The sequence below is a fragment of the Ranitomeya variabilis genome, chromosome 1, assembly GCF_051348905.1.
Source record: "Ranitomeya variabilis isolate aRanVar5 chromosome 1, aRanVar5.hap1, whole genome shotgun sequence".
Taxonomy (NCBI): domain Eukaryota; kingdom Metazoa; phylum Chordata; class Amphibia; order Anura; family Dendrobatidae; genus Ranitomeya; species Ranitomeya variabilis.
Genome location: NC_135232.1, coordinates 766733038 through 766759553, shown reverse-complemented (window position 1 = coordinate 766759553; position 26516 = coordinate 766733038). Strand labels below are relative to the sequence as shown.

The following is a 26516-nucleotide window of genomic DNA, read 5'->3' as shown; positions in this document are numbered from 1 at the left end:
CTGTAGGTGACTACAATTAAAGGTCTTTTTTTGCCTTACAGGTTGAATTGGAGTCATATATATGATATTATAGAATACTGTCAAATTGGGCTGAAAAGTGGTGGCCGTAAGTTATATGGGAAAAACCTTGTTACAGGTTCCCTTTAAAAAGGGTTGGTGACTCCATAGTGTCGTTTTAAATAAAAATGTAAAAAATAGTATTTGTATGTAATACTAGTATTTCAAAACTGTATGTTTTTCTGAAGGGTCAGAACTAACTTTCAATTGAGTTTTATTCTGTACTCATCTTGCTGACCACCACATATGTGGGTCTCAACCTTGTTCATGTCATGTTTTCTCAGATAAACTGAAATTCTGAAAACATTTTGGCTTAGACAAATAAATATATTTAGTACTGGGGCCTATTTATTAATACAGAGGTACAGCAAATTTGTAAACCAATTTGAAACATTACACGGTTTTCATCAATATCATGTACTCTGCTTGGGGATTATATTGCCCCTTCAGTTATACCAGAGTTGTATGTGTTGGAGCTTAAAGCAATTTTCATGCAAAAGTAGTTCTAGCTTCTATAAGCTGTATCTTAGTTAGCCTTATTTTTCATGTGATTCTGTTAACAAATATTTTTCACTACGCCATGTTGGTGCATATAATAAGCGGATATAGCTTCATAATTAACATGTTGCTGACCATGATGCCTCAAACCATATAAAACATCCCAAGATATTTAAAATATCTAGTTGAGGATTGCTGCCTCATGGTTATGCAATGCATTAAAGGAATCTGTCAGCAGGATTCCCTCCTCAAAACTATTTATATGAGCATGTAGCTCTTTCAAAAAAAGCAATACCTTTACATGACCAGCCTATTCCTCTATTACTGAGATATCAGGGTTTGAATTGATATGTAAATGAGGTTGAAAATCTGAAGTCTCTGTCACTCCAGCTCTATTCCCTGCCCAGCACCACCTCCCCCTCTTGACTGATGTCATTTATGCTGCTTGACTTCATCCAAAGGAGCCAAGCAGGAGTCAAGAAAGAGGATGTGCGGAGCAGGTAATAGAGCTGGAGTGACAGATCTACAGCATCGCCTCATTGACAATGGTGTCAGGTGTCACATCCCTACCAACAAGATATTGATAACCTATATTGAGGATAGGTAATCAATAAAATTAGCTGTCAACACCTTCATGTAGTCATGTTAGCCTTCTACAGTATATATATATATATATATGTATATATATATATATATATATATATATATATATATATATATATATATATATATATATATACACTCACCGGCCACTTTATTAGGTACACCATGCTAGTAACGGGTTGGACCCCCTTTTGCCTTCAGAACTGCCTCAATTCTTCGTGGCATAGATTCAACAAGGTGCTGGAAGCATTCCTCAGAGATTTTGGTCCATATTGACATGATGGCATCACACAGTTGCCGCAGATTTGTCGGCTGCACATCCCAAAGATGCTCCATACAAGGCAGGATGGATCCATGCTTTCATGTTGTTTACGCCAAATTCTGACCCTACCATCCGAATGTCGCAGCAGAAATCGAGACTCATCAGACCAAGCAACGTTTTTCCAATCTTCTACTGTCCAATTTCGATGAGCTTGTACAAATTGTAGCCTCAGTTTCCTGTTCTTAGCTGAAAGGAGTGGTACCCGGTGTGGTCTTCTGCTGCTGTAGCCCATCTGCCTCAAAGTTCGACGCACTGTGCGTTCAGAGATGCTCTTAGGCCTACCTCGGTTGTAACGGGTGGCGATTTGAGTCACTGTTGCCTTTCTATCAGCTCGAACCAGTCTGCCCATTCTCCTCTGACCTCTGGCATCAACAAGGCATTTCCGCCCACAGAACTGCCGCTCACTGAATTTTTTTTCTTTTTCGGACCATTCTCTGTAAACCCTAGAGATGGTTGTGCGTGAAAATCCCAGTAGATCAGCAGTTTCTGAAATACTCAGACCAGCCCTTCTGGCACCAACAACCATGCCACGTTCAAAGGCACTCAAATCACCTTTCTTCCCCATACTGATGCTCGGTTTGAATTGCAGGAGATTGTCTTGACCATGTCTACATGCCTAAATGCACTGAGTTGCCGCCATGTGATTGGCTGATTAGAAATTAAGTGTTAACAAGAAGTTGGACAGGTGTACCTAATAAAGTGGCCAGTGAGTGTATATATAAAAACACTGTATACCGTATTTTTGGGATTATAAGATGTGACACTGCAGGTGTTCAGTGGTGCTGGGGCCCTTCTGACATTTTGTGAAAGCCCAGGACCCCCGCACTTCCATAGTTTACATTGGGGCGGACTCATGGAAAATGGCTGCCAGGGGCAGTCCCAAATTACAGGTAACTAAATTCTCAAATAAGAGACGTAGTCCCAGCTTGCAATTTGCTGAGTTTACGGACAAAAGACGCAGTCCCAACTTAATGTGTATGGCAACTCCAAAATAAATCAGGAATTGTGCATGTGTCAGTGCACCAAATCGTAATGAATAGGCTCACATCAAATATTTGGTCTGCGTCTCTTATGTGTGAACTTAGTAACTTGTAAATTGGGACTGCGTCTCCTATTTGCACATTTAGTAGAACGGAAATAAATAATCTTTCTTTACTTTATTCCAGATTTTATGCATGGTGTGTGCCCTTCAAACCAGCAGAAAGCGCCGTTTAGACTTCTATCTTTTGTCTTATGTGGTTATGATTCCTCATCGTTATACTATACTAAGTTATGTGTGTGTATATATATATATATATATATATATATATATAATATATGTGCAAGCACCCTCCTTTAATCAACTTAGCACCTTTTGTCTCCATGTAAATTACTCTGCTGGGATTGCGTGCATTATCTCAGTCTCCTCTCCTTGCCGGCCTTATTTGTGCAGGCGTTTTGAGTGTTAAAGTCATTTCGGCAATCATCTAGCCTGGACTGTTGTATTGCTCTGTGCTCTTTTTTTCTAGCCTGCTTCAATAATGCAGGCACTTCAGCGTCAATGTTTCTATGGCAACCACTTAGCTGGGATAGCGTGAGTCATTTTATGGTCTCCTCTCCCTGCCTGCTTCCACTGCGTAGGTGCTTGGGTGTCACTTCCCCCATAGCAACCTCTTAGCCGGGATTGTGTGTATTACTCTGCAGCCTCGGCAATACAGCAGGAGCTGCCCACTGCACATGTGCAGGGGGATTAACCTGGTAACCCGGAAGTGTATGCCTCCAGATCTCTGCACGTCATAGCAATGCTCACAGGTGATATTTATTTTGTTTCATTATTTGGCTATATTAGAACGAGTCTAGGCTGTTTGCCTCACATTTCCCCTGAGGAAGATGCCCTTGTAGCATCGATACGCGTGGGGCTCCAGTTCTCCCCAGTATTAGCACTTTATATTTGAACTACCTCATTTCTACTCGGCATCTCTGCACTTTGGGCTCCTTTGGAGTTTACTATCTGCCTCGCTCCTGGTCTTTAGGTGATATATTCCTTTACAACTTGGCTATTGTTTCTGGGTGGTATATCTTTATCTAATATGTGGTTATCTTACCCCCAGTTCTTTGGTTAACATCCTATAGATTGTTTTGCTTTCATTGGAATTCTTATGGTGCATGAGGGGGCATACTCTGAGCCTAAATTTTGTATATATCATACCTTTGTCCACAATACTGTTTGATGTCTGTATGGTATAATTTGGTGGTATGAGTATTTATTAGTGTACGTGTTTCAATTCATATGCACGCACCTTCTCTAAATATTTGTCACATTGTTCAGTGCTAAAATGACATTTGTCTCCAACTGTCTGGGGGGTTGCATGTAGCCTACTAGCTATGTGCTGTTTTTTCTGTTTTTAAATGCTTTTAAATGTATGTCTCGTTTTGATGTGCCTTTTTGAATAAAGTTGTTATCTTTTCATGGTCGATCCCAGTGTTATGCATATCCTTTTTCTTAGTTTTTCTTCATAGTCTTTCTCATATGCATATGGTTGATCCCTGACTCACTTATGCTTTGTGGTGCCCGCTACCTTCTTTGTATACCACACATCTAGATAAGTTCCTTGGGGGGTCTAGTTTCCAAAATGGGGTCACTTGTGGGGGGTTTCTACTGTTTAGGAATATCAGGGGCTCTGCAAACGTAACATGATGCCCGCAGACCATTCCATCAAAGTCTGCATTCCAAAACGTCACTACTTCCCTTCTGAGCCCCGGCATGTGCCCAAACAGTGGTTTACCCCCACATATGGGGTATCAGCGTACTCAGGAGAAACTGGACAACAACTTTTGGGGTCCAATTTCTCCTGTTACTCTTGCAAAAATAAAAAATTCTGGGCTAAAAAAATTTTTTTGAGGAAAGGAAACACATTTATTATTTTCACGGCTCTGCATTATAAACTTCTGTGAAGCACTTGGGGGTTCAAAGTGCTCACTACACATCTAGATAAGTTCCCTTGGGGGTCTAGTTTCCAAAATGGAGTCAATTGTGGGGAGTTCCTACTGTTTAGGCACATCAGGGGCTCTGCAAACGCAACCTGACGCCCGCAGAGCATTCCATCAAAGTCTGCATTTCAAAACGTCACTACTTCCCTTCCGAACCCCGACGTGTGCCAAAACAGTGGTTTACCCCCACATATGGGGTATCAGCGTACTCAGGAGAAACTGGACAACAACTTTTGGGGTCCAATTTCTCCTGTTACCCTTGGGAAAATAAAAAATTGTGGGCTAAAAAACTCATTTTTGAGAAAAGAAAAATTATTTTTTATTTTCATGGCTCTGCGTTATAAACTTCTGTGAAGCACTTGGGGGTTCAAAGTGCTCAACACACATCTAGATTAGTTCCTTGGGAGGTCTAGTTTCCAAAATGGGGTCACTTGTGCAGGAGCTCCAATGTTTAGGCACACAGGGGCTCTCCAAACGCGACATGGTGTCCGCTAATGATTGGAGCTAATTTTCCATTCAAAAAGCCAAATGGCGTGCCTTCCCTTCCGAGCCCTGCCGTGCGCCCAAACAGTGGTTTACCCCCACATATGGGGTATCATCGTACTCAGGACAAACTGGACAACAACATTTGGGGTCCAATTTCTCCTATTACCCTTGGTAAAATAAAAAATTCTGGGCTAAAAATCATTTTTGAGGAAAGAAAAATTATTTTTTTATTTTCACGGCTCTGCGTTATAAACTTCTGTGAAGCACCTGGGGGTTATAAGTGCTCACTATGCATCTAGATAAGTTCCTTGGGGGGTCTAGTTTCCAAAATGGGGTCACTTGTAGGGGAGCTCCAATGTTTAGGCACACAGGGGCTCTCCAAACGCGACATGGTGTCCGCTAATGATTGGAGCTAATTTTCCATTCAAAAAGTCAAATGGCACGCCTCCCCTTCCGAGCCTTGCCGTGCACCCAAACAGTGGTTTACCCCCACATATGAGGTATCGGCATACTCAGGAGAAATTGCCCAACAAATTTTAGGATCCATTTTATCCTGTTGCCCATGTGAAAATGAAAGAATTGAGGCTAAAAGAAATTTTCTGTGAAAAAAAAGTACTTTTTCATTTTTGCGGATCAATTTGTGAAGCACCTGGGGGTTTAAAGTGCTCACTATGCCTCTAGATGAGTTCCTTGGGGGGTCTAGTTTCCAAAATGGGGTCACTTGTGGAGGAGCTCCAATGTTTAGGCACACAGGGGCTTTCCAAACGCGACATGGTGTCCGCTAACGATGGAGATAATTTTTCATTCAAAAAGTCAAATGGCGCTCCTTCCCTTCCGAGCCTTACCATGTGCCCGAACAGTGGTTTACCCCCACATGTGAGGTATTGGTGTACTCAGGAGAAATTGCCCAACAAAATTTAGGATCCATTTTATCCTGTTGCCCATGTGAAAATGAAAAAATTGAGGCTAAAATAATTTTTTTGTGAAAAAAAAGTACTTTTTCATTTTTACGGATCAATTTGTGAAGCACCTTGGGGTTTAAAGTGCTCACTATGCTTCTAGATAAGTTCCTTGGGGGGTCTAGTTTCCAAAATGTGGTCACTTGTGGAGGAGCTCCAATGTTTAGGCACACGGGGGCTCTCCAAACGCGACATGGTGTCCGCTAAAGATTGAAGCCAATTTTTCATTCAAAAAGTCAAATGGCGCTCCTTCCCTTCCGAGCCCTGCCGTGCGCCCAAACAGTGGTTTACCCCCACATATGAGGTATCAGCGTACTCAGGACAAATTGGACAACAACGTCCCTGGTCCAGTTTCTCCTTTTACCCTTGGGAAAATAAAAAAATTGTTGCTAAAAGATCATTTTTGTGACTTAAAAGTTAAATGTTCATTTTTTACTTCCATGTTGCTTCTGCTGCTGTGAAACACCTGAAGGGTTAATAAACTTCTTGAATGTGGTTTTGAGTACCTTGAGGGGTGCAGTTTTTAGAATGGTGTCACTTTTGGGTATTTTCAGCCATATAGAACCCTCAAAATGACTTCAAATGTGAGGTGGTCCCTAAAAAAAATGGTTTTGTAAATTTTGTTGTAAAAATGAGAAATCACTGGTCAAATTTTAACCCTTATAACTTCCTAGCAAAAAAAAAAATTGTTTCCAAAATTGTGCTGATGTAAAGTAGACATGTGGGAAACGTTATTTATTAACTATATTGTGTCACATAACTCTCTGGTTTAACAGAATAAAAATTCAAAATGTGAAAATTGCGAAATTTTCAAATTTTTTGCCAAATTTCCGTTTTTTTCACAAATAAACTCAGAAATTATTGACCTAAATTTACCACTATCATAAAGCCCAATATGTCACGAAAAAACAATCTCAGAATCGCTAGGATCTGTTGAAGCGTTCCTGAGTTATTACCTCATAAAGGGACACTGGTCAGAATTGCAAAAAACGGCAAGGTCATTAAGGCCAAAATAGGCTGGGTCATGAAGGGGTTAAGAAAAGTTTTTTTTTTCCCTTTTTCCTCTTCAAAATTTGGGGTGTGTCTTATAAACTGCAAAATACGGTATATCTAATTTTGCTGTGGGGAAAATTAATATTTAGATATTAGAAAAGTACAATAGATATTTAATGCAAAATTTGTCTAAAAGACAAAGTGAACATACATTTATTTATCACAATAATGCAATAATGTATTATTCTTGAATTGATATTTTTGGTCCTTTTTTTTTACAAAGGAATGACAGCAAAAAAACATTCTTACTTCTTGATTTTTTCTGAAGGTAGAAATGTAATACATGTTTTCACTGATAAATATTTCACTTATTGATACAGATATAACATGCACATTTTCCAACATTTATGATGCATCTTTCACTGCTCCTGTTTATTTTTCATGAAATGTCTTTCAGGGAAATCAGTTAAACGTGTTACAGGAATAATGGTCACACTCAGTTATTCCCGGGCATTTATCACTGGCACACTTCCAGTAAGAGGATTGTCAGTTGTAGCTATATTTATTAGCTTTCGTAAAATTGTCAACTAGGGAATTGTACAAAAGAGTGTTTTGTATCTCAATCTAAAGTTATTGCTGCCTACATATATTGTCATATAATATTAGGTGAATATACTGCAGGCAACTGAATACATTTATAACAGATTATTCCATACACAAAAGTCCACATTTGGCAAATTTCACGTACAGTATATATAAGACCATTTGCAAACAACATCTCTTACGCCTGGAATCTGCCCAAGAAAAGCTCCACAAAAGCACCTGAAAATGAACATAGCACGTTGCAATGCAAAAATTGCATGTTTTGTTATTCAGATATACTGACAAGTTTAAAGGATGTTATTATTCTTTGGACATCTTCTGCTGGGAAGTTGCCCAGTCTCTGACAGTATAGCATGACCGATGCCAGTGGCAGAGCCTCTGCAAGAAAAATGACAGTTCAGCCATCGAAGCCACTTAAGATGCTATGTGCAATTAGCCTTAAAGGGTTGATCACTTTCAACTAAGCTTTTCCCTTGGCTGAATTTTACTATAAAAAAAAACAAACTGTGATGGGCTCACCTTCCCCAGTCCACTAGCTAGTCTCCATCACTGTTCCTGGTGTCTGGCATTGGCACTGACGTCACTTTGACATCGCATGAGCCAATCACTGAGCTCAGAGGGTCTAGTGGGTTGTTTGCTTTTATGGCAATAAGCAGAAAGGGGAGAAATTTAATTCAAATAGAGCACCCCTTTAAAAAGTAGCACTTAAAATAATTGTCTAATATATTTTAGGAAGAGTCATTCATTAATTCATTTGCATTAACACCTAGTACATAATACTGGCAATTTCTTGTAGAATATTTTCCCACATTTTTCAGCAGTTAGATTACAGCCTGGCTACATTCACTACTACAACTGTGACTTAGCTCATGGCATAACGTTATCATCCATACTGATGATATTTGGAGCAGATAGAGCTTGCAGAGTTGGCTGAACACTTAATAGTCTACAGACTGCTCTTTATCCTAGTCAAGAATGTCTTAACTATGCTCCGACACCTGGTGTTCTTGCGAAAAAGCCAGTTTTCAAAATTATTTCCCAGTGGGGAAATACCTCTTGTTTTTTATACCTTATCTGGTGCCAGCAAATTTCAACAGGCCTCTGTTTCTTAGTTATTAACTGATCTCCATGTTATTATTTTCCGGTTTTTATAATCCTGGATATAAACAGGATTTGAAGGAAACAGTTCTACTAACTCCCATGACAAGTTACTTAGAAATACACATGTATCTTTATTGGGTAGGCTTCAAATTGAGCTGATGAAAAATTTCTTAAAATATTACTTGTGACCAGCAAGGCAAATATAGATGTGTATTATAATGACATTATTTATCCCGAGACTGTGCTGCTTATCCTGTATACAGATGTGATACATTTCACGCAATCATTTCAGAGATGAGGTTAATATCACCTGTGAGCTGTGGGATTTACCAAATGAAAATAAAAATGTCTGTTATGGTTCTTTCGAAAGTAATATCTGTGGTTTCAAGTGTCGGAGGAAAACCATTGCAGTGTTTATGGATTGTATATCACCTTTTTGACTTTTTTATTATCGCTTGATATGTAGCTTTCTTCAGATACTTGACCTCAAACTGTAGGTGAGCTCCATTACATAAAATTTTGCATAGTGGCTTTTTCACATTCAGATGAGTAACATATTTGCCTTTTCGTCTTGTACAGTACCTTTAAACATATACTCAATAGAGACGTTCATTGTGAGATTACAGCATATAAATATAGACATTTTGATTATTTTGTGTTGTTTAGAAAGAATAACTGGAGTATGTGATCCAAAAAGTGGGGAGCAGAATTCCACCCTACGTCGAGAATTGAAGCAGTTCTTTGGATGGGTCAAGAAACATGCCTATGGCTGTTCAAACCTTAGTATCAAGTTGTACGACCAATGGAGAGTGTGGCTACAGAAATCACACAAAACACGGAACCAGGTAGGTAAGGCACTCTTTCTTACTCTATATAGCAGATATAAAATATGATCTGTTTGAGATTATATTTTGCTAGCTATGGACTTCCTTCTCATGTGGTATTATCTGCAAAGAAATAAGAAGGCTAGACAATTTGGCAAAGATAACAACAAAATATTGCAATAATAATTATAAACAAGCAAATGAGACCTGTTTGCTTTTTCCATGTGTATGCCACATGTGTGATACATAGGACTCATTATTATTACAGGAGCACTATTGGTTAATTTAAAACAACTTTTCTGCTGCAAGAACAAAAAATGTAAAACTTCAGGTTCTTAAAAGTTACTTATTAAAGAAGAATTATCACGCTATTAAATTTCTTTAGTTAGCTAGACTGCATGATTTAAAGCAAGTTTGCAATTGATTTGCTTTTTTGATGTGCCGTCATTTTCCTACAATGAGTGCAATTATTCATACATTTGGATAGTGTACACCTTGCTATCTTAACATCCTGGTTAGCAGTGTCCAGCCCATTGACTTCTATTTAGCAATTAGCTTTTCAGCTCCCTCTCACAGGGCTATTATCAATCCTGAAATCTAGGTTCCACAGCAGTTCTCTTAACCATGGCTCTCACTTTTTTGATCTGTGTGCTTGTTCAAAGGCACTGTGATCTTTATACGGGAATATAAGGATAACACTGGTAGTCTGTTAATGTGTAGAATTATAATGAAGCTCCTGGCCAGAACTGGGTCTCAAAGGAGGAGCAACCTGGTAGTAATGAAATGACAAAGCAGTGAGCTTCTCAATAAATAATTGAAAATACCCCTTTTATTATATTATGCGGACTGTAGCAATCATGTGGACTGTTAGTTGGGGTTGCATGTAGGGTAAAAAAAATAATTGGACACATTTGCGTTAAACTTCACCGTCGCTTAGACTAAATGTTGAGCCGAGTAATATGAACATACAGGCAGTAATCTTCACAATTATAAGTACCAATAAGTATAGAAGAACAAACACTTTTAGGAAAACAGTAAACAAGCTTCCCATCAAGTGAATACAGTTCACTGGGATTTCCAGCTAACATCATCTCTACTGTGAATGGAAGAATAATTATTGTAAAGCTTATCTAGCTATGCTTTGTATTTGCTTTAGAAAACAAATCAACATTAATGTGAACCACTTTCAATCATTTACTAGTTTAACATTTCCCAAATTACAAAAGACCCTTTATATAAATGCTATTTTCAGTACAGAATTCATACTTTATCTAAATCATGAACACTCTATGAGTGACATGATAATCTAGGTTCCTTTATGCCGCCGGCACTGTGATGATGACTCTGGTTTGGTTTCAAGTCACTATATTCCCTCATTGTATCTGATGGTGGGAAAAGAAATGACTAGTTTTGAAATCCTTCAGGACAACAAACTGCAAAAGGTTAAACTCATAAGTACTGTATGTCTTTTATTTTATGCCAGTTAGCTGCATTTTATTTATCTGTCAGGAAGGTTTCATTGATACTTTATCTCAGAAGATTTCTTTCTGTCTTCCACAAAAAAAAAATTATGTTTTGCTTCTTAAGTTGAGGAATGTGTTCCATGGAGTAGCTGAAGGGCTTCGAAGGATTACAGTGAGGATTAAATATGGGGTATAAAGTAACCTTATAGCCTTACACACCACATATACCACCTTGCTTGTTTGTGTTGAGGTGACAAGTTAATCTCCCTGGTATGGGTGTTCGGATAGCTCAAGGGTCCATTCACTGATATGTCATTGAATCAGACTCCTACTTTGTCTTTAACATACCAAGAGCAGTGTCAGTATCTAAGATAATGGATGCATAATATTGCAATCATGAGTATTAAAAGTTACTCACGAGGAGTTTGAATTGTTGTCCAGAGGTTGTGTTCTGTTTTACTTCAAAAGCACTATTCACATTGCATTTAGTAAATACATTTAACAGATACATTTAATGTATTCTATGAACTGCTGCTTAAAATGGTAATTTATAGATATGCTTGTTAAAAAAACAAATCTAGTTGTTTGACATTGGCAAGTCATATAAAATTTGAAATTCTCCTACTGTGTCAAGTTTTCAAAAAAACTTTGATTTATTCACTGAAATTGCAATGCTGAAAATCTATAATTTCCTGTAAAAAGATCTGAATAACATTCTGAGGTCTCCTAGGTGCGTATTGGAAACCGCTTTTGAGCTCTTTAATGCAAAAACAGCTTTGTTAAGATCCAAGTGACCTCAACCTATCTGGCTAGAGAATAGCGTGGGGACCCCTCCATTCTAGATAACCAGACTCGCTAACACTGACAGCTGAGGGTTGTAGCCCCCAGCTGTCAGTTTTGCCTGGCTGGTTATAGAAAATACAGTTGAACCCATGCCGTTTTTTTCATTTATTTATTTATTTATAGCACAGGCGGTGGGTGAGGAATACTCTCATCAGCCACTCCTACTGACCCTATTATTAGCGGCAGCAGGTGTAGGCTGATGGGAGTAATAGTCCCAAAAGCCGCCACCTGTTGTCATTGTTCTCACTTGAATACAACTCATCATTCTCCCCTGCTCGTGCTGATTGCCAGCAGAGCAAGGGAGAATGATGATTACTGTACCGCTTCTTCCCTGGCGCACACCATGTGATACTGATGAGGCACATGGGCAGCACATAGTTGCCACACGTTAGCCACACGTATTAACTACACATTAACCACATGTATTACACACACAGACACTGACATCTCTGGTACCGATTTGATGTTAGCAGAAACGCAGTGGGAAAATTTCTATTGGTGCTTGCGCTGACGTCAGATAGGTGAAGTGAGTTCATTAGCTGTGAATTCCCAGTACCTCTCTGTCGGCACCGCAAGCAAGAGAAATTTTTCATGCTAGCAGTGCCATCAGACAGATAATAGGAGTTCACAGGGAGACACTGAGCAGTGGTAGCAGACGATGTAATATTTCAGAACTAGGTCAATAATAGTTCATCTTCATGATACAGTTGTGTGAAAAAGTGTTTTCCCCTTCTAGATTTCCTATTCTTTTTCACGTTTGTCACACTTAAATTTGTTTGGAGATCTGAAACATTTAAGTATTAGACACAAGTAAACAATCAATGCAGTTGATAAATGAAGATCTTTATTATTAAGGGAAAAAGAAAACCAAACCTGGAGGGCTCTGTGTGAAAATATTATTATATTATATATTATTATATTATTTAAATATGATTGCCACCCCCCTTAAAACATAAATTAACTGCGGTTTATCACAAATTTGGGAAGCTGAGTTTAAATTCTCTAGCCACATGCAAGCCTTATTACTGCCATTCCTGATCTCAATCAAGAAATCACTGAAGTAGGACCTGCCTGACAAAGTGAAATAGGCCAAAAGCTTTGCAAAAGCTAGAAATCATGGCGCGATCCAAAGAAATTCTGGAGCGAATGAGAAACAATGTAATTGAAATCTATTAGTCTGGAAAAGGTTATAAAGCCATTTCTAAAGCTTTGGAATTCCAGCAAACAACAGTGAGAGCATTTGTCCACAAATGACGAAAGCATGGAACAGTGGTGAACTTTCCCAGGAGTGGCCAGCCGACCAAAATTACCCCAAGAGCATAGCAAAAACTCATTCAAGAGGTCACAAAAGACACCACAACAACATTCAAAGAACTGTATGCCTCACTGAAGGTCAGTGTTCATGACTCCACCATAACAAAGAGACTGGGCAAAAATGGCCTGCATGGCAGAGTTCCAAGATGAAAACCGCTTCTGTGCAATAAAAATATAAAAGCTCATCTCAATTTTGCCAGAAAACATCTTGATGATCCCCAAGAATTTTGGGAGAATACTGTGTAGACTGAAGAGACAAAAGTTGAACTTTCTTGAAGGTTTATGTCCCATTACATTATTGGCGTAGAAGTAACAGCATTTCAGAAAAGGAACATCATACCAACAGTAAAATATGGTGGTGGTAGTGTGATGGTCTAGGGCTGTTTATCTTCTTCAGGTCCTGAAAGAATTGTTGTGGTAAATGGAACCATGAATTCTGCTGTTTACAAAAAATATCCTGAAGGAGAATGTCCTGCCATGTGCTTTTGACCTCAAGCTGAAGCACACTTGGGTTATAAAGCAGGAAAATGATCCAAAACACACTAACAAGTTCCCCTCTGAATGGCTTAAGAAAAACAAAAGTATTACTTTGGAGTGGCTTAGTCAAAGTCCTGACATTAATCCGATTGAGCTGATGTGGCATGACCTTAATAAGGCGGTTCATACTCAGAAACCCTCCAATGTGGCTGAATTACAACAATTCTGCAAAGATGAGTGGGCCAAAATTCCTCGAGAGTGTTGTAAAAGACTCATTGCCAGTTATTGCAAACGCTTGTTTGCAGTTGTTGCTGCTAAGGGTGGCCCAACCAATTATTAGGTTTAAGGGACAATCACTTTTTCAAATAGGGCCCTGTAGGTTTGGATTTATTTAGTCCTTAATAATATAGTCCTTCATTTAAAAACAGCATTGTTTGTTTACTTGTGTTATCTTTGTCAATTATTTAAATTTTTTTGGTGGTCTAAAACATTTAAGAGTGACAAACCTGCAAAAGAATAGGAAATCAGGAAGGGGACAAACACTTGTTCACATAACTGTATTTTCTTTTTTAATAAAAAAAAATACTCTTGTTTATGAAGGTGACATAGAAAAACACATTTTATTTCTTATTAATCAGTTTTTATTTTTTAAATAAAATTGTTTATAAAAACGTATTTAAGATGTATCCCAAAAATCAAGAAACATAAAACATTTTATTTTGTGATAGCATACCAAATACATTTTTACTTAGAATTTTTGCTAATTCCTGTAAATAACATGGCTTATTGCAACTACTACTATATTTGGCATCTTATATAGCAGAATCAGAGAAAAAGTGAACTGCACTGTCCAACATTTGTTAGTTAAGAAGCCAGTGTTTGGAAATCAACTGAAGGCAAAACAGCCACACTAAATGATTCCGTGTGCAAATCCATAGAAAAGGATCACGTTCCATGTGATGAATAGAAGAAAAAGCGGAATACACTCACCAATCTTCGAAAAAACAGCTTTATTGAATCTTCATAGATAAAACTTCATGGCCGGGAGGGGAGGAGTGGAGCTCAGGCGAATGCGTATATTACAGACCCGTTGAAGCGCCAGCACTGCGCGAAACGGCCGTCGTCTCCTCCTGCTCGCCTGAGCTCCACTCCTTCCCTCCCGGCCATGAAGTTTTGTCTATGAAGATTCAATAAAGCTGTTTTTTCGAAGATTGGTGAGTGCATTCCGCTTTGGCATCTTTATAACTGCAAAATATTGATCAATAAAATATTATGTTTTGTGCAAAAAATTAGTATACTTAAAATATATTATACTATGAACATAGGTCTACTTATTTCCCCATAATATTTATAAATGTCAATTATATTTGAAGCCAATTAAACAAAACTTATATAGCTCATATCTTTTTTATGCTACAGACATTTGTATATCCCACTGCTATAAGCATTACTATAACACATATCAAATAACAGTATAAAAGCAAAAGCACCATTACTGTTTGATGATTCCATGCTTGTCCCCTTTTTCAAATCAAAAATATACAGTTGAGTAAATAAGCATATGATCCCTTGTTGATTTTTTATGTTTGACCAATGACAAAGACATGAACAGTTATTCATTTTCAGGGTAGGTTAATTTTAACATTGGGAGATAGAATATCAAAAATAAAATCCAGAAAATCACATTGTATACCTTATATAAATTTATTTGTATTTTGCAGTGATAAATAAGTGACAAATAAGTATTTGATCCCTCTGGCAAACAAGACTTAATGCTTGGTGGCAAAACTCTTGTTGGCAAGCACAGCAGTCAGAATTTTTTGCAGTTGATTAGGTTTGCGCACATGTCAGGAGGAATTTTGGTCCACTTCCCTTTGCAGATCATCTCCAAATCATTAAGATTTTGAGGCTGTCATTGGCAACTCGGAGCTTCAACTCCCTCCTTAAGTTTTCTATGGGATTAAGGTCTGGAGACTGGCTAGGCCACTCCATGACCTTATTATGCTTCTTTTTTCAGCCACTACTTTTTCCCTGGGTCTGTATGTTTTGGGTCATTGTCTTGCTGGAAGACCCAGCCATGACCCATTTTTAATGTCCTGGCAGAGGGAAGTAGGTTGTCACTCAGGATTTTATTGTGCATAGCTCCATCTATTCTCCCATTGATGCGGTGAACTATTCCTTGGGTCATAGGCAGCATTTCTCTTCCTTCAAACACGGCGAGTTGAGTTAATGCCAAATAACTCAATTTTTGTCTCATCTGACCACAGCACCTTCTTCCAATCACTCACAGAATCATCCAGGTGTTCATTGGCAAACTTCAGATGGGCCTGCACATGTTCCTTCTTGAGAAGTGGGACCTTGCGGGCACAGCAGGATTTTAAACCTTTAGCTCATAATGTGTTACCAATGGTTTTCTTGGTGACTGTGGTCCCAGCTGCCTTGAGATCATTATCGAGTCCCCCTTGTGCAGATTTAGGCTGATCTCTCACCTTCCTCATGATCAAGGATTCCACATGAGGTGAGATTTTGCATCGTGCCCCAGATAGATGTCGATTGACAGTCATTTTGTATTTCTTCCACTTTCTTACTATTGCACCAACAAATGTCTCTTTCTCATCCAGCGTCTTACTTATGGTTTTGTAGCCCATTCCAGATTTGTGCAGGTCTATGATCTTGTCCCTGATATCCTTATAAAGCTCTTTGGTCTTGCCCATGTTGTAGAGGTTAGAGTCTGACTGATTAATTGAGTCTGTGGACAGGAGTCTTTTATAAAGGTGACTATGTAAGACAGCTGTCTTTAATGCAGGTAACAAGTTGATTAGTAGCATCTAACTGGTTTGTAGGAGCCAGAACTCTTAATGACTGGTAGGGGATCAAATACTTATTTCTCACTGCAAAATGCAAATATATTAATATAGTTTATACAATATTATTTTCTGGATTTTATTTTTGATATTCTCTCAATGTTAAAATGATCCTACCCTTAAAATGTTTACTGTTCATGTCTTTGTCAGTGAGCAAACTTACAAAATCAGCAAGGGATCATATACTTATTTAAATAACATTTAAATACAACATGCTCATTATATTATGTTAATTAAACCAAACAATACTTTTGTAAGTAAAGACGGAGGCAAACTTTCATATTGTCCATGTATTTATTGGTCTAGTTCCATGATGCAATTAAATATGAAGGTTATGTTATTTTTATGTGGAAATACAGGTACATCATTTATCAAATAAATGTAATATTTAAGTGAAAAAGCAGCTTTATAACAATAGCATTAATGCAATATGTAAAATATTTTTTATAGATGCATTTAAAATAAGCTAAAATATAGAACACATTATTGCTAAATTCCCAAAATATGTTCTAGTGCAAATATGTATGCATTTAAAAGATTTTAAGATACAGATGTAAAACACAATTTGTTAAATAATATTTTTAAAATGTATTCTCTAGTTATTGTAAATTTATTTTAAGAAATTATTCAACTTCATTCTCTCCCAAACGAATGCACTGAAATTTCAGATGAGCAGTTCACGATTCATTATTAGCTGCTTTAAAATTTGTTGAGTCGCAAGATCTGGGCACTAAATTCAGACAGTCTATGTATGGCAGTTTCATTTTCTGAGCCTCTCTGCTTTTCACATCACTGTGGTAATATAGTGGACAGATTTTTGTTGAGCATAATCCTAAAGAAACTTCTGAAAGCTAAGGAATTGCTCAGTGAAACAGCAATAATGCATAGTATGGATTAAAAGATAACAAGACATTGCTTTGCTTCATAACTTAGCAATAGCTAAATAAAAAATATATGAAAATTATAGGTTTCAAAATTCACATCCTTGTGAGCTGTCTCAAGAAATAGAAGAATTGTTTGAAGGCAATTCTTCTCTGATCAGTGAATTTCTTGAATGACATGAGTAATGAGGTTTTGATGTGAAGAATGAATGTGCATATTGGAAACCTTGTTGGGGACCCTGAAAGTTAAATATGGGAAGATCACTACATGTAGGTGTTTGAGACTAACATACCTGAGCATGCTACTTTTTTTTCCTTCTCCAAAGAGGCAAAATTATTATTTTTTTAATTTAAAGCCACTTCCAGTCATATCTTTTGGGGATTTTTTCCTGAAGAATTGTTGTTTGTATAACAACATTTACTTCACAAGAAAAAGCATTGCAAGAAAAAGCATCGCAAGAAAAATCTAGGTGTTAAATGGAAAGTAAAGCATAGTTTATCTTATTTTTCCTTGAAGGCTTAAAAAGCCCTACCTGATATAATATTTCAATTTTGAATAATTTTTATTTCAATTTTGTTCTAGACCTTTCGGACTATATATAGTTATATCTATAACTGTATCTATATAGATAGACTATGCCTCGCTCTTGGAATTCACATTGAAAATTATAATTTTCACAGCCAAGTTGGAAAAATATTAGCACCCAGCTATCGTGCCAGAGTGGGGTTGAAGGGCATCCGATATAGTGTCTTTGCTATCCCAATGACTATACTTAAGTGACAAGATCTAAGTTTATCTCCATCAAGACCTTGCCCTTTTTCATTTTTGCGTTTCTGTTTTTTGCTCCCTTCCTTCCCAGAGCCATAACCTTTTTATTTTTCAGTCAATATGGCCATGTTAAGGCTTGTTTTTTTGTGGGACAAGTTGTACTTTTGAACATTATTGGTTGTAGCATACCTTTATATAGAAAACGGGAAAAAAATTCCAAATGCGGTGAAATTGCAAAAAAGCGCAATCCCACAATTGTTTTTTGCTTGGCTTTTTTGCTAGGTTCACCAAATGCTAAAACTGACCTGCCACTTTGATTCTCCAGGTCATTACAAGTTCATAGACACCAAACATGTCTAGGTCATGTTTTATCTAAATGGTAAAAAAAAATTCTACACTTTGCTAAAAAAAAAATTGTGCGACTTTCTGATACCCGTAGCGTCTCCATTTTTCATGATCTGGTGTCGGGTGAGGACTTATTTTTTGTGTGCCGAGCTGACATTTTTTAGTGATACCATTTTGTGCAGATATGTTCTTTTGATCGCCCGTTATTGCATTTTAATAAAATGTCGTGGCGACCAAAAAAAGTAATTCTGGCATTTCAAATTTTTCCTCACTACGCTGTTTAGTGATCAGGTTAATCCTTTCTTTTATTGATAGATTGGGCGATTCTGAATGCGGCGATACCAAATATGTGAAGGTTTGATTTTTTTATTGTTTTATTTTGAATGGGGCGAAAGGGGGGTGATTTAAACTTTTATATATATTTTTTCATATTTTTTAAAACATTATTTTTTTACTTTTGCCTAGCTTCAATAGAGGCTAGAAGCTGGCACAACTCGATCGGCTCTGCTACATAGGAGCAAAGCTCAGATTGCTCCTATGTAGTAGATTTACTGCATTGCTATGAGCGTTGACCACAGGGTGGCGCTCATAGCAATCCGGCATCAACAACCATGGAGGTCTCAAGGAGACCTCTGGTTGTTATACTGACATATCGCTGACCCCCGATCACGTGACGGGGTCAGCGATACGCGCATTTCCAGCCCGATGGCCCGAAGCACTAGTTAAATGCCGCTGTCAGCATTTGACAGCAGCATTTAACTAGCTATTGTGGGCACGTCAGCTGTTCAAAACTGCTGACATATCCCGGCTTTGATGCGGGCTCCGGCAGTGAGCCTGCATCAAAGAAAATAGAAGAAAAAGAAGAAATGCGACCTCCGCAGTACCAGTACAGTGGAGGTCGGTAAAGGGGTTAATAAGAAAAATTTTAAAATATAACAATCGGATATGAGTGAAAATAGTAATAATAAAAATAGTGGTTCAAATTGTTTAAAACAAAGTAACATCATGAAAAAATATTTATAAACTTGCTGTTGTAGTTGTATGCATCGTACTAGAAACATTAGTGATTGTGTGTGTATGTTGGAGTGCAACTTCCAGAGGAGCCACCTGGTGCTTTCATTGCTTTTTTACAGTCACATACGAAACAATCTCTCATTGACGTGACATAAGGGTATATGTGACTCAGGCAAGCTTCTACCCTAATCCTCTGTTTACCCGTTCCTTAACCAAACTTCCAAAGTTCAGATCGTGTTATAAAAAAACCCCAATAAACATACCAGACACAATTTTGGATTTTAATGGCCACAGCAGCAGTTTATTAATATTGAATGTCAAACATATCAAACAAAAACCTTCCGAAAGGGGGGTGGTCTTCAAAGCCCCAAAAGTGTAAATTGCAAATATCCCACCTTGTCACCAGCTTAAGTCATACCCCCAGCCGCCTTGCACCAGCTTGGGGGCAGATAATAACTGATCTGGCCAAAACAAAAACCCGTCCACGGGTCCCTTGGTTATCACTTCGGCAGGATTAACTGAAAACCCTGTCCAATTGAATTTCCCCAGGAGGATTCCAGGACCTCTCAAGATCCCCCACCACCAACCTGCCATTTCCAATTCCACCAACTTTGAGGACCCTCCCCCCGCTGCCATGACAGATGTATAAGAAATCCTATAATTTAATTAACTTTAAAAAGTCCCCCTTAATCAAAAATAGCCCCACAACCTCAATCCCATGGCCTTATCTGCAATTAAAGGGAGGGTGGGTACTCAAAATGGCTGCCTTCACAAGATGGATGCATCGTCCTTTTCTCTCTCCCCACCTACATCCACTGTCTGTCCCACATTCCCTGCCTCAACCGCCACCATACTAGCTCTGGAAGCCCCACCGCTAGTTACTGAAGAAGCTTCAACTCCGACCCCAACCCCGAACTGCCGCAGGGTCCAAAAACTTCCGGTGGGCTCTCAGGTCTTAAGACCGATCTAGGACTCCCTAACCATGCAGCTGATGGCAAAGCTGCTCTTTGGAGCCCTGACCCCCATAATGTAGCTAAATCGCACAAGCCATTCAAAATTAACCCTATACCCCTGCTAACTCCGACAGAAATGGCATCCTGGTTCCTAAGTTCAAAAGAAGCTAAGCAAGGGTTAAAATGTAAAAGACTGTCACTCTCACCTAGCTGCCTGGGCACTGTAAACCCAGCAGCTGAGGATCCGGCATCCTGTTGATGCTGTCTGGGCTCCATCCTGGACCAACTCGACCACGAACCCAGAGTTCCAAGGTCTCCTTGTCCCACAGACTGCACGTTTCCTTCTGATGCCGAGGTGACAGTCTGTGCAGGGACCCGCGGAACTGCTGATGATGCACTGGGAGCAAGGCCAGCCTCATGCTGTCCATCAGAGCCCGCTCCACCAGGCTCGTGGAACCTCCCTTCAGATCTGGTGACTGAGGCTGCCGGCTGCTGCCCCTATCCGTGAAATGGGACTGGTGCCAGTGCCACTCTCCTCCACTCTGACCAGCGGCTCTGTGCACCTCATCTGGTGGCGCACTGCAGTCCTGGCCAGCCGCCTGCCACCTGCGATGTTCCCTGAGGGGCTGCCAGGTACAGCCCCCATCTCCTCGACTCCCGCTGCCTCCTGTGCTGAGCAGACCATCCCCCATTACTGTGCCTGCCATTCCTTGTCTCCTACGCTGTACCGCTCTTGATTAGGAGGAGGCTGACACCTCCCCCTGCTGTAGGTCCCACTGCTCTGCAGATTGCTCTATCCATTGTGATGCATGGCCGCCGGCCCAAGGCCTGTGTCATTTACCAGAGAGGCTCCTATTTTGGCGCCGAACCTAGGGGGTGACATTGGGACTCAAGCACGCTGGGGGCCTAGACCTTCGCCGCAGTCGCCAGTCAAGAGGAGCCTGGGACACTCCAGCCACCGACCCCTGCAGCAGGCTGCTGACTGAGGCCTGCAGTTACTCCATGCCCTGCATGACTGCTGCATCTCTAAAATGTTGAAGCAAGGCCTCAACCTCCATCCTAGAAGTACCCTCCAGCTTCTTAATGCTGAATTTGCAGAATAGGCAAAACAAAAATTGGAACAGGACCCTCAGTTTACACAGAACATTATGTTCAATGATGAGGCAAACCTTTTTGGTTGAGCCATTTATATGGATACTCCTAAATAACATGGGAATGGTGACAGTTTTCTTGCGTAGGGTGTCTTGCATTGAAATCCGCTGTAATGACCCAGGTACTGCTTTCACCAGACATCAACACAAATTCTATCCGCTCCTCACGTGTCAACCTCTGCAACATGTCAATGGCTGTAAACAAAGAGAAACTTGTAAATAACTCATGAAATAATAAAGTTACATTAAAACCAAGCACACCACTGTTTTTCTTGTGAAATTCTCAATAAGTTTGATGTGTCACATGACCCTCTTCCCATTGGAAAAAATAAAGTTGGATCCAAAATGGCCAACTTCAAAATGGCTGCCTTGGTCACCCCCCATCTTGAAAAGTTTTCCCCCTTCCATATACTAATGTGCCACAAACAGGAAATTAATATCACCAACCATTCCCATTTTATTTAGGTGTATCCATATACATGGCCCACCCTGTAGAAAGCCCTGCTTATTGTTTGAACATTAGTCGAGGGGAAGGTATTATCACTGACTGACATTTATTTATATAATTATATTCTGGTATGTCTAACAATTAATTTCAGTGACATTGATAAGTGATTAAAAATACAGCTTAGTAATAAATATTCACACAGAAAAAAACTCAATTTATAAAAAATGAGAGAAAAAAGAAAAGAAAATGGAGATAATCAGTGTTAGATGATACAAATATTAATCTCTAAAGTACAGAGATTATTATAAAAAAAACAGCCAAAAGAAATGATAGAGAAAAGAGTGGACATAAAAATAAAATAGCCAAAGAGAGAGATAATGAAATAAACATCACCAAGAGAGATAGATGATAGCAAAAATAAGAATAGCTATAGAGATTGCAAAGCATTAAGCCATGCAAATAGTGAGCTACAAATAAGCACAGACAGAAAATAAAGATAAATGAACTTTAAAGTATTATGATGATGGAGAACTTATCATTTGCTTGCAATACTTGTTCTGCAAAATGGCTGACTGAAAACTTCACATTAGGGCATGGGGAATGACATGATGGAGTAAAAGTTTTTGTTTATTTTTTAATATGTTCCCTTCAAGATAAAATAGCATATACAGTATGTTAAATATACGGAAACATATTACATTCCACTGCGATTCTCATAGACAATAATGTAAAAATAAACGGATTAGTTTAGTGTCCATTTTTTTAACCGGACTAATAAGTGTAGTAGTCTGTATTTTCATTCATGTTTAAAAAAATGGATGCTGTTCAAATGGATTCTAAGCTAAACATAATTTTTTTAAAAATAAAGATTTATGGTTCCATCAGGATATGCGCTAGAATAAGTAATATGTATACTCTAAGGTGTTTTCTTGATGGATTTCAAAAGCGCAATGTGAACAAGGCTTTATTCTTTTTTTTAATGACTGATACCATGCACAGTGTGGACATGTAGATGTCCTGTGCAAAGCATGTTACTGGACCACCAATGCTGGCAAAGTTATCTCTGCAGATGGGCTGAGTTTCGGAAAATGTATTACCACTGTACTGTACGTGTATGTATGTACTGTATGTATGGCAGTCTCGGAACCGGTTAAACACTTAACGATGAGGTCTGTTTATTTTGCTTAGTAATTTTTTTCAAACATTCCTCCATATTGATCAAGCAATCTCTATTCATCAGTGGCTTCTCAATGGATAGCATGAGTCGGTTTCAGGTGGGAGTTACTTTTGCAAGACAGCTTTTCATTGTTACGGAATATGTTGGGCCCCAAATGAGGATTCCCTTCCAAGATGTTTACACGCTCAAGAGGGTGGTATGCAGAGAAAATGTTTCATTTTTTACAAAATACTGAGATCTTTATTATTATTATTATTATTATTATTATAATTAATAATAATAATAATAATAATAATAAAAAAAGACAATACTCACTGACCTCCGCAATTCCCTTTCCATCATCAGTATCTATTTACTCCTGCAGTGATTACTTAACCTTCAGAGGGACAAGTGAACACTGCAGCCAATCACTGGGTCACACCAGTGATCTGCTACAGCCAGTGATTGACCGATCCACAGTGATCATGCGTCATGTGTTTGACAATTACATTGTTGCTGCAGCATAGAACTAGAGATGTTCAGGAGCATTACCTAGAAATGAATGAGGTGAGGAGAGGTGCTTTTTTAGAATCTGTTAGCATTTTGTAAAAACCAATGTAACTACTGAGATAACCCATTTAATAAGACATAGAAACAAGTGTTATTCTCATAAGACATTCCCTTTAAGGGTGTAAATAAGGGAAGTCTAAAGCAAGGGGCCCCCTACACGAAGTTTGTATGCTTTATGCATATGCACAAGAGTTATTCAAGTATTAATTAATTAACATCCTCATTTAAATTATTAGATAAATAAATAGATATAGATAGATAATTGATCTATAGATAGGTAATTGATCAATGGATAGATGGATTGATATAGATAGATAATATATTGATAGATAAATAGATAATAGACAGATAAATAGATAATTGATCTATAAATAGATGGATAGATAGAGATAGATACAAAGATAGAAAGATAGATAGATAGATATAGATAGATAATTGATCTATAGATGTAATATATAGATAAATAATAGATAGATAGTAGAGAGATAGATAGATAATGGAGAGATAGATGAGGTAGACAGATATAGACAGATGATAGAGACAGACATATAGATACGATAGACTTATAGATAGATAAAGTCATACAGAGGGATGTCCTTTTCTATACAGTCCAGTACAATTAGAAACCTCATTTTCCTGTATTGTGTAAAAGAGGAGGAGGCATCAGCCTTACCTGAATCCTCTCTTCAGCCACAATTTTGAGGCTGCAGATGATTGCTCCAGGCTCTAGAGTACAGCAGAAATGTATATCCCCAAAACTAGAGCAGAAGCATCCTCTCTTCCAAAGAGTGCTGCAGTCACACAGTGGCCACCAAGGTGCATGGGATAACATGTGTCACCATGTGATTGGCTGCCAAGCAGGATAGATGGCACCTTTTGTTCCCCTGATGCTATGATTTTTGTTATAGGGCAACATTTATGGAAACTACTGCTGATAATAATTGGAGATGTTGCCTGATTTCTGCTAGCAAATTAGGTAACAACTTTTTCCTTACATGCATGCCAACTTGAAGTTTTATTCCTTTCTTAACATCAGCTTTAATAAGGAATACAATTATTTTCCATATTGTCATTAATTATTGCTGCTTTCAGTAGATTTCATACAATGGAATTTCATCCTAATTGGATGCAAGTAGAAATAGCCTTTATTACATGTGTATTGGCCTGGTCATAAGATCAGTCCAGTAATTTGAAAAATAGCAAAATGTACTTAAGCTAAAGACATTGTGGTTCTCTAAAATTATAGTATTTTCTATAAATTGGGCAGAACAATCCGAACAAAAATTTAACCTCTGTGAACCATTAAAGTCAGTGAGATTGTTAGCAAATAATTACCACAGTTATAGAAAATATGATATGCTTCCAAGAAAAAGAATACATGCACATAAGTATTTGTTTCAATATTTTTTGTACAAATTAAACATGAAAAAATGATTACACTTAAAACAGAGGATGACTAGGGAATACCTATAATGAGATGAAAACAGTGAGTTCCAAAAATTGGCACTGATGTTTGAAATCATCCAAACTGATGATTGAAGGGGAAAATGTGACAAGAAAAAGAAGAGGAGAATACAAAAGTGTACCCACGATTTTACAAGAAAATGAATATAGTGCAGGATTCTGCAGAAAGATCATTTTTTCTAAATCATTCTATTAGCGATTTTTGCTGATATCACCCAGCTCGGTGTGGTTTGCCCTAAACTAAGCAGCATCCTCCACCTGCCGCTGGGTTACTATTTACAGAGGGCTCACTCCCGCCCTGAAGGCGGTAGCTAAGTGTGACAAGATGCTGCTTAGCTGAGTGTAGCCTGCAGCACAGACTCAGGGTGGTCTAAACTGCTGGGTTTTCTGCAAAATTGCTAATGCATTGATTTAGAAAAGTCATTATGCTGCAGAGTCCTGCACTATAATTTTTAGTGTGAAAGGTAGACATAATTTAACCCCTTCCCAACATGCGCCATACATATACTGTTCTGTTAGAGCTGCGATCCCGCAAACAGCAGTATTATTATTATTATTTATTTATTTATATAGCACCGTTAATTCCATGGTGCTGTACAAGAGAAGGGGTTACATACAAAGTTATAGATATCGTTTACAGTAAACAAATTTACGATGACAGACTGGTACAGAGGGGAGAGGACCCTGTCCTTGCGGACTTACATTCTATGGGATAATGGGGAAGAGACAGAAGGTCAGAGGTGCAGCAGCTCTGGTGGTGGTGAGGCGGCAGCTCGGGTGGTGGTGAGGCGGGATGGTTATTGCAGGCTGTAATGGTTATTGCAGGCTGTAAGATTTACTGAAGAGATGGGTTTTCAGGTTCTGTCTGAAGGATCCGAGGGTGGTGGATAATTGGATGTGTTGACTATATGTACGGCGGCACGATTGTGCGGCCTCACTCTGAGCGCCGTGGCGGGTGTCAACTCACTATGTGAGAGCTGACACCCTGCAGCAATACCCACTGTCACTACTGATTGCGGCATTTAACCCCTTTGATGCCGTTGTCAGTAGTGACAGCAACATAGAGGAGCATCGCACAGGGAAGGAGATGCGATCACATTGTCCTGATGGTCTCCATGGAGACCCCCAGCTACAAAATGGCCCTTTGGGATCCTGCATTGAAGGTGGCTTGTAAGAGCCAACTGAGAGCAGGCGCTGACATGCCTCCTTCCCTGCCTGTCTGATGTTTCTCTGATACACTGCAGTGCAGAAGCATTGCAGAGTATCAGAGCAGTGATATGACACTAAACAGTGATGTCCTAGGATGGGACAATGTAAAAAGTAAAAGAAAAAATTTAATAAGTGTAAAACCATTTAAAAAAATCCCCAAATAAAGAAAAAAAGAAACA

The 26516-nt window shown here is 38.6% G+C and overlaps 1 protein-coding gene across 4 annotated transcripts in view; it reads left to right on the top strand.

Moving 5' to 3' along the window:
• CRLF1 (cytokine receptor like factor 1) overlaps window positions 1-26516 on the top strand; it is a 211527-nt gene that overhangs the window by 161638 nt on the left and 23373 nt on the right. For 3 of the 4 annotated variants that reach the window (XM_077254565.1, XM_077254336.1, XM_077254409.1), the window contains exon 7: window positions 9259-9437. In XM_077254565.1, the coding sequence (XP_077110680.1) occupies window positions 9259-9437 (179 nt within the window). Of the gene's footprint in view, window positions 1-9258; window positions 9442-26516 lie in introns of all 4 variants that reach the window. The other variant, XM_077254486.1, reaches the window with a different exon arrangement.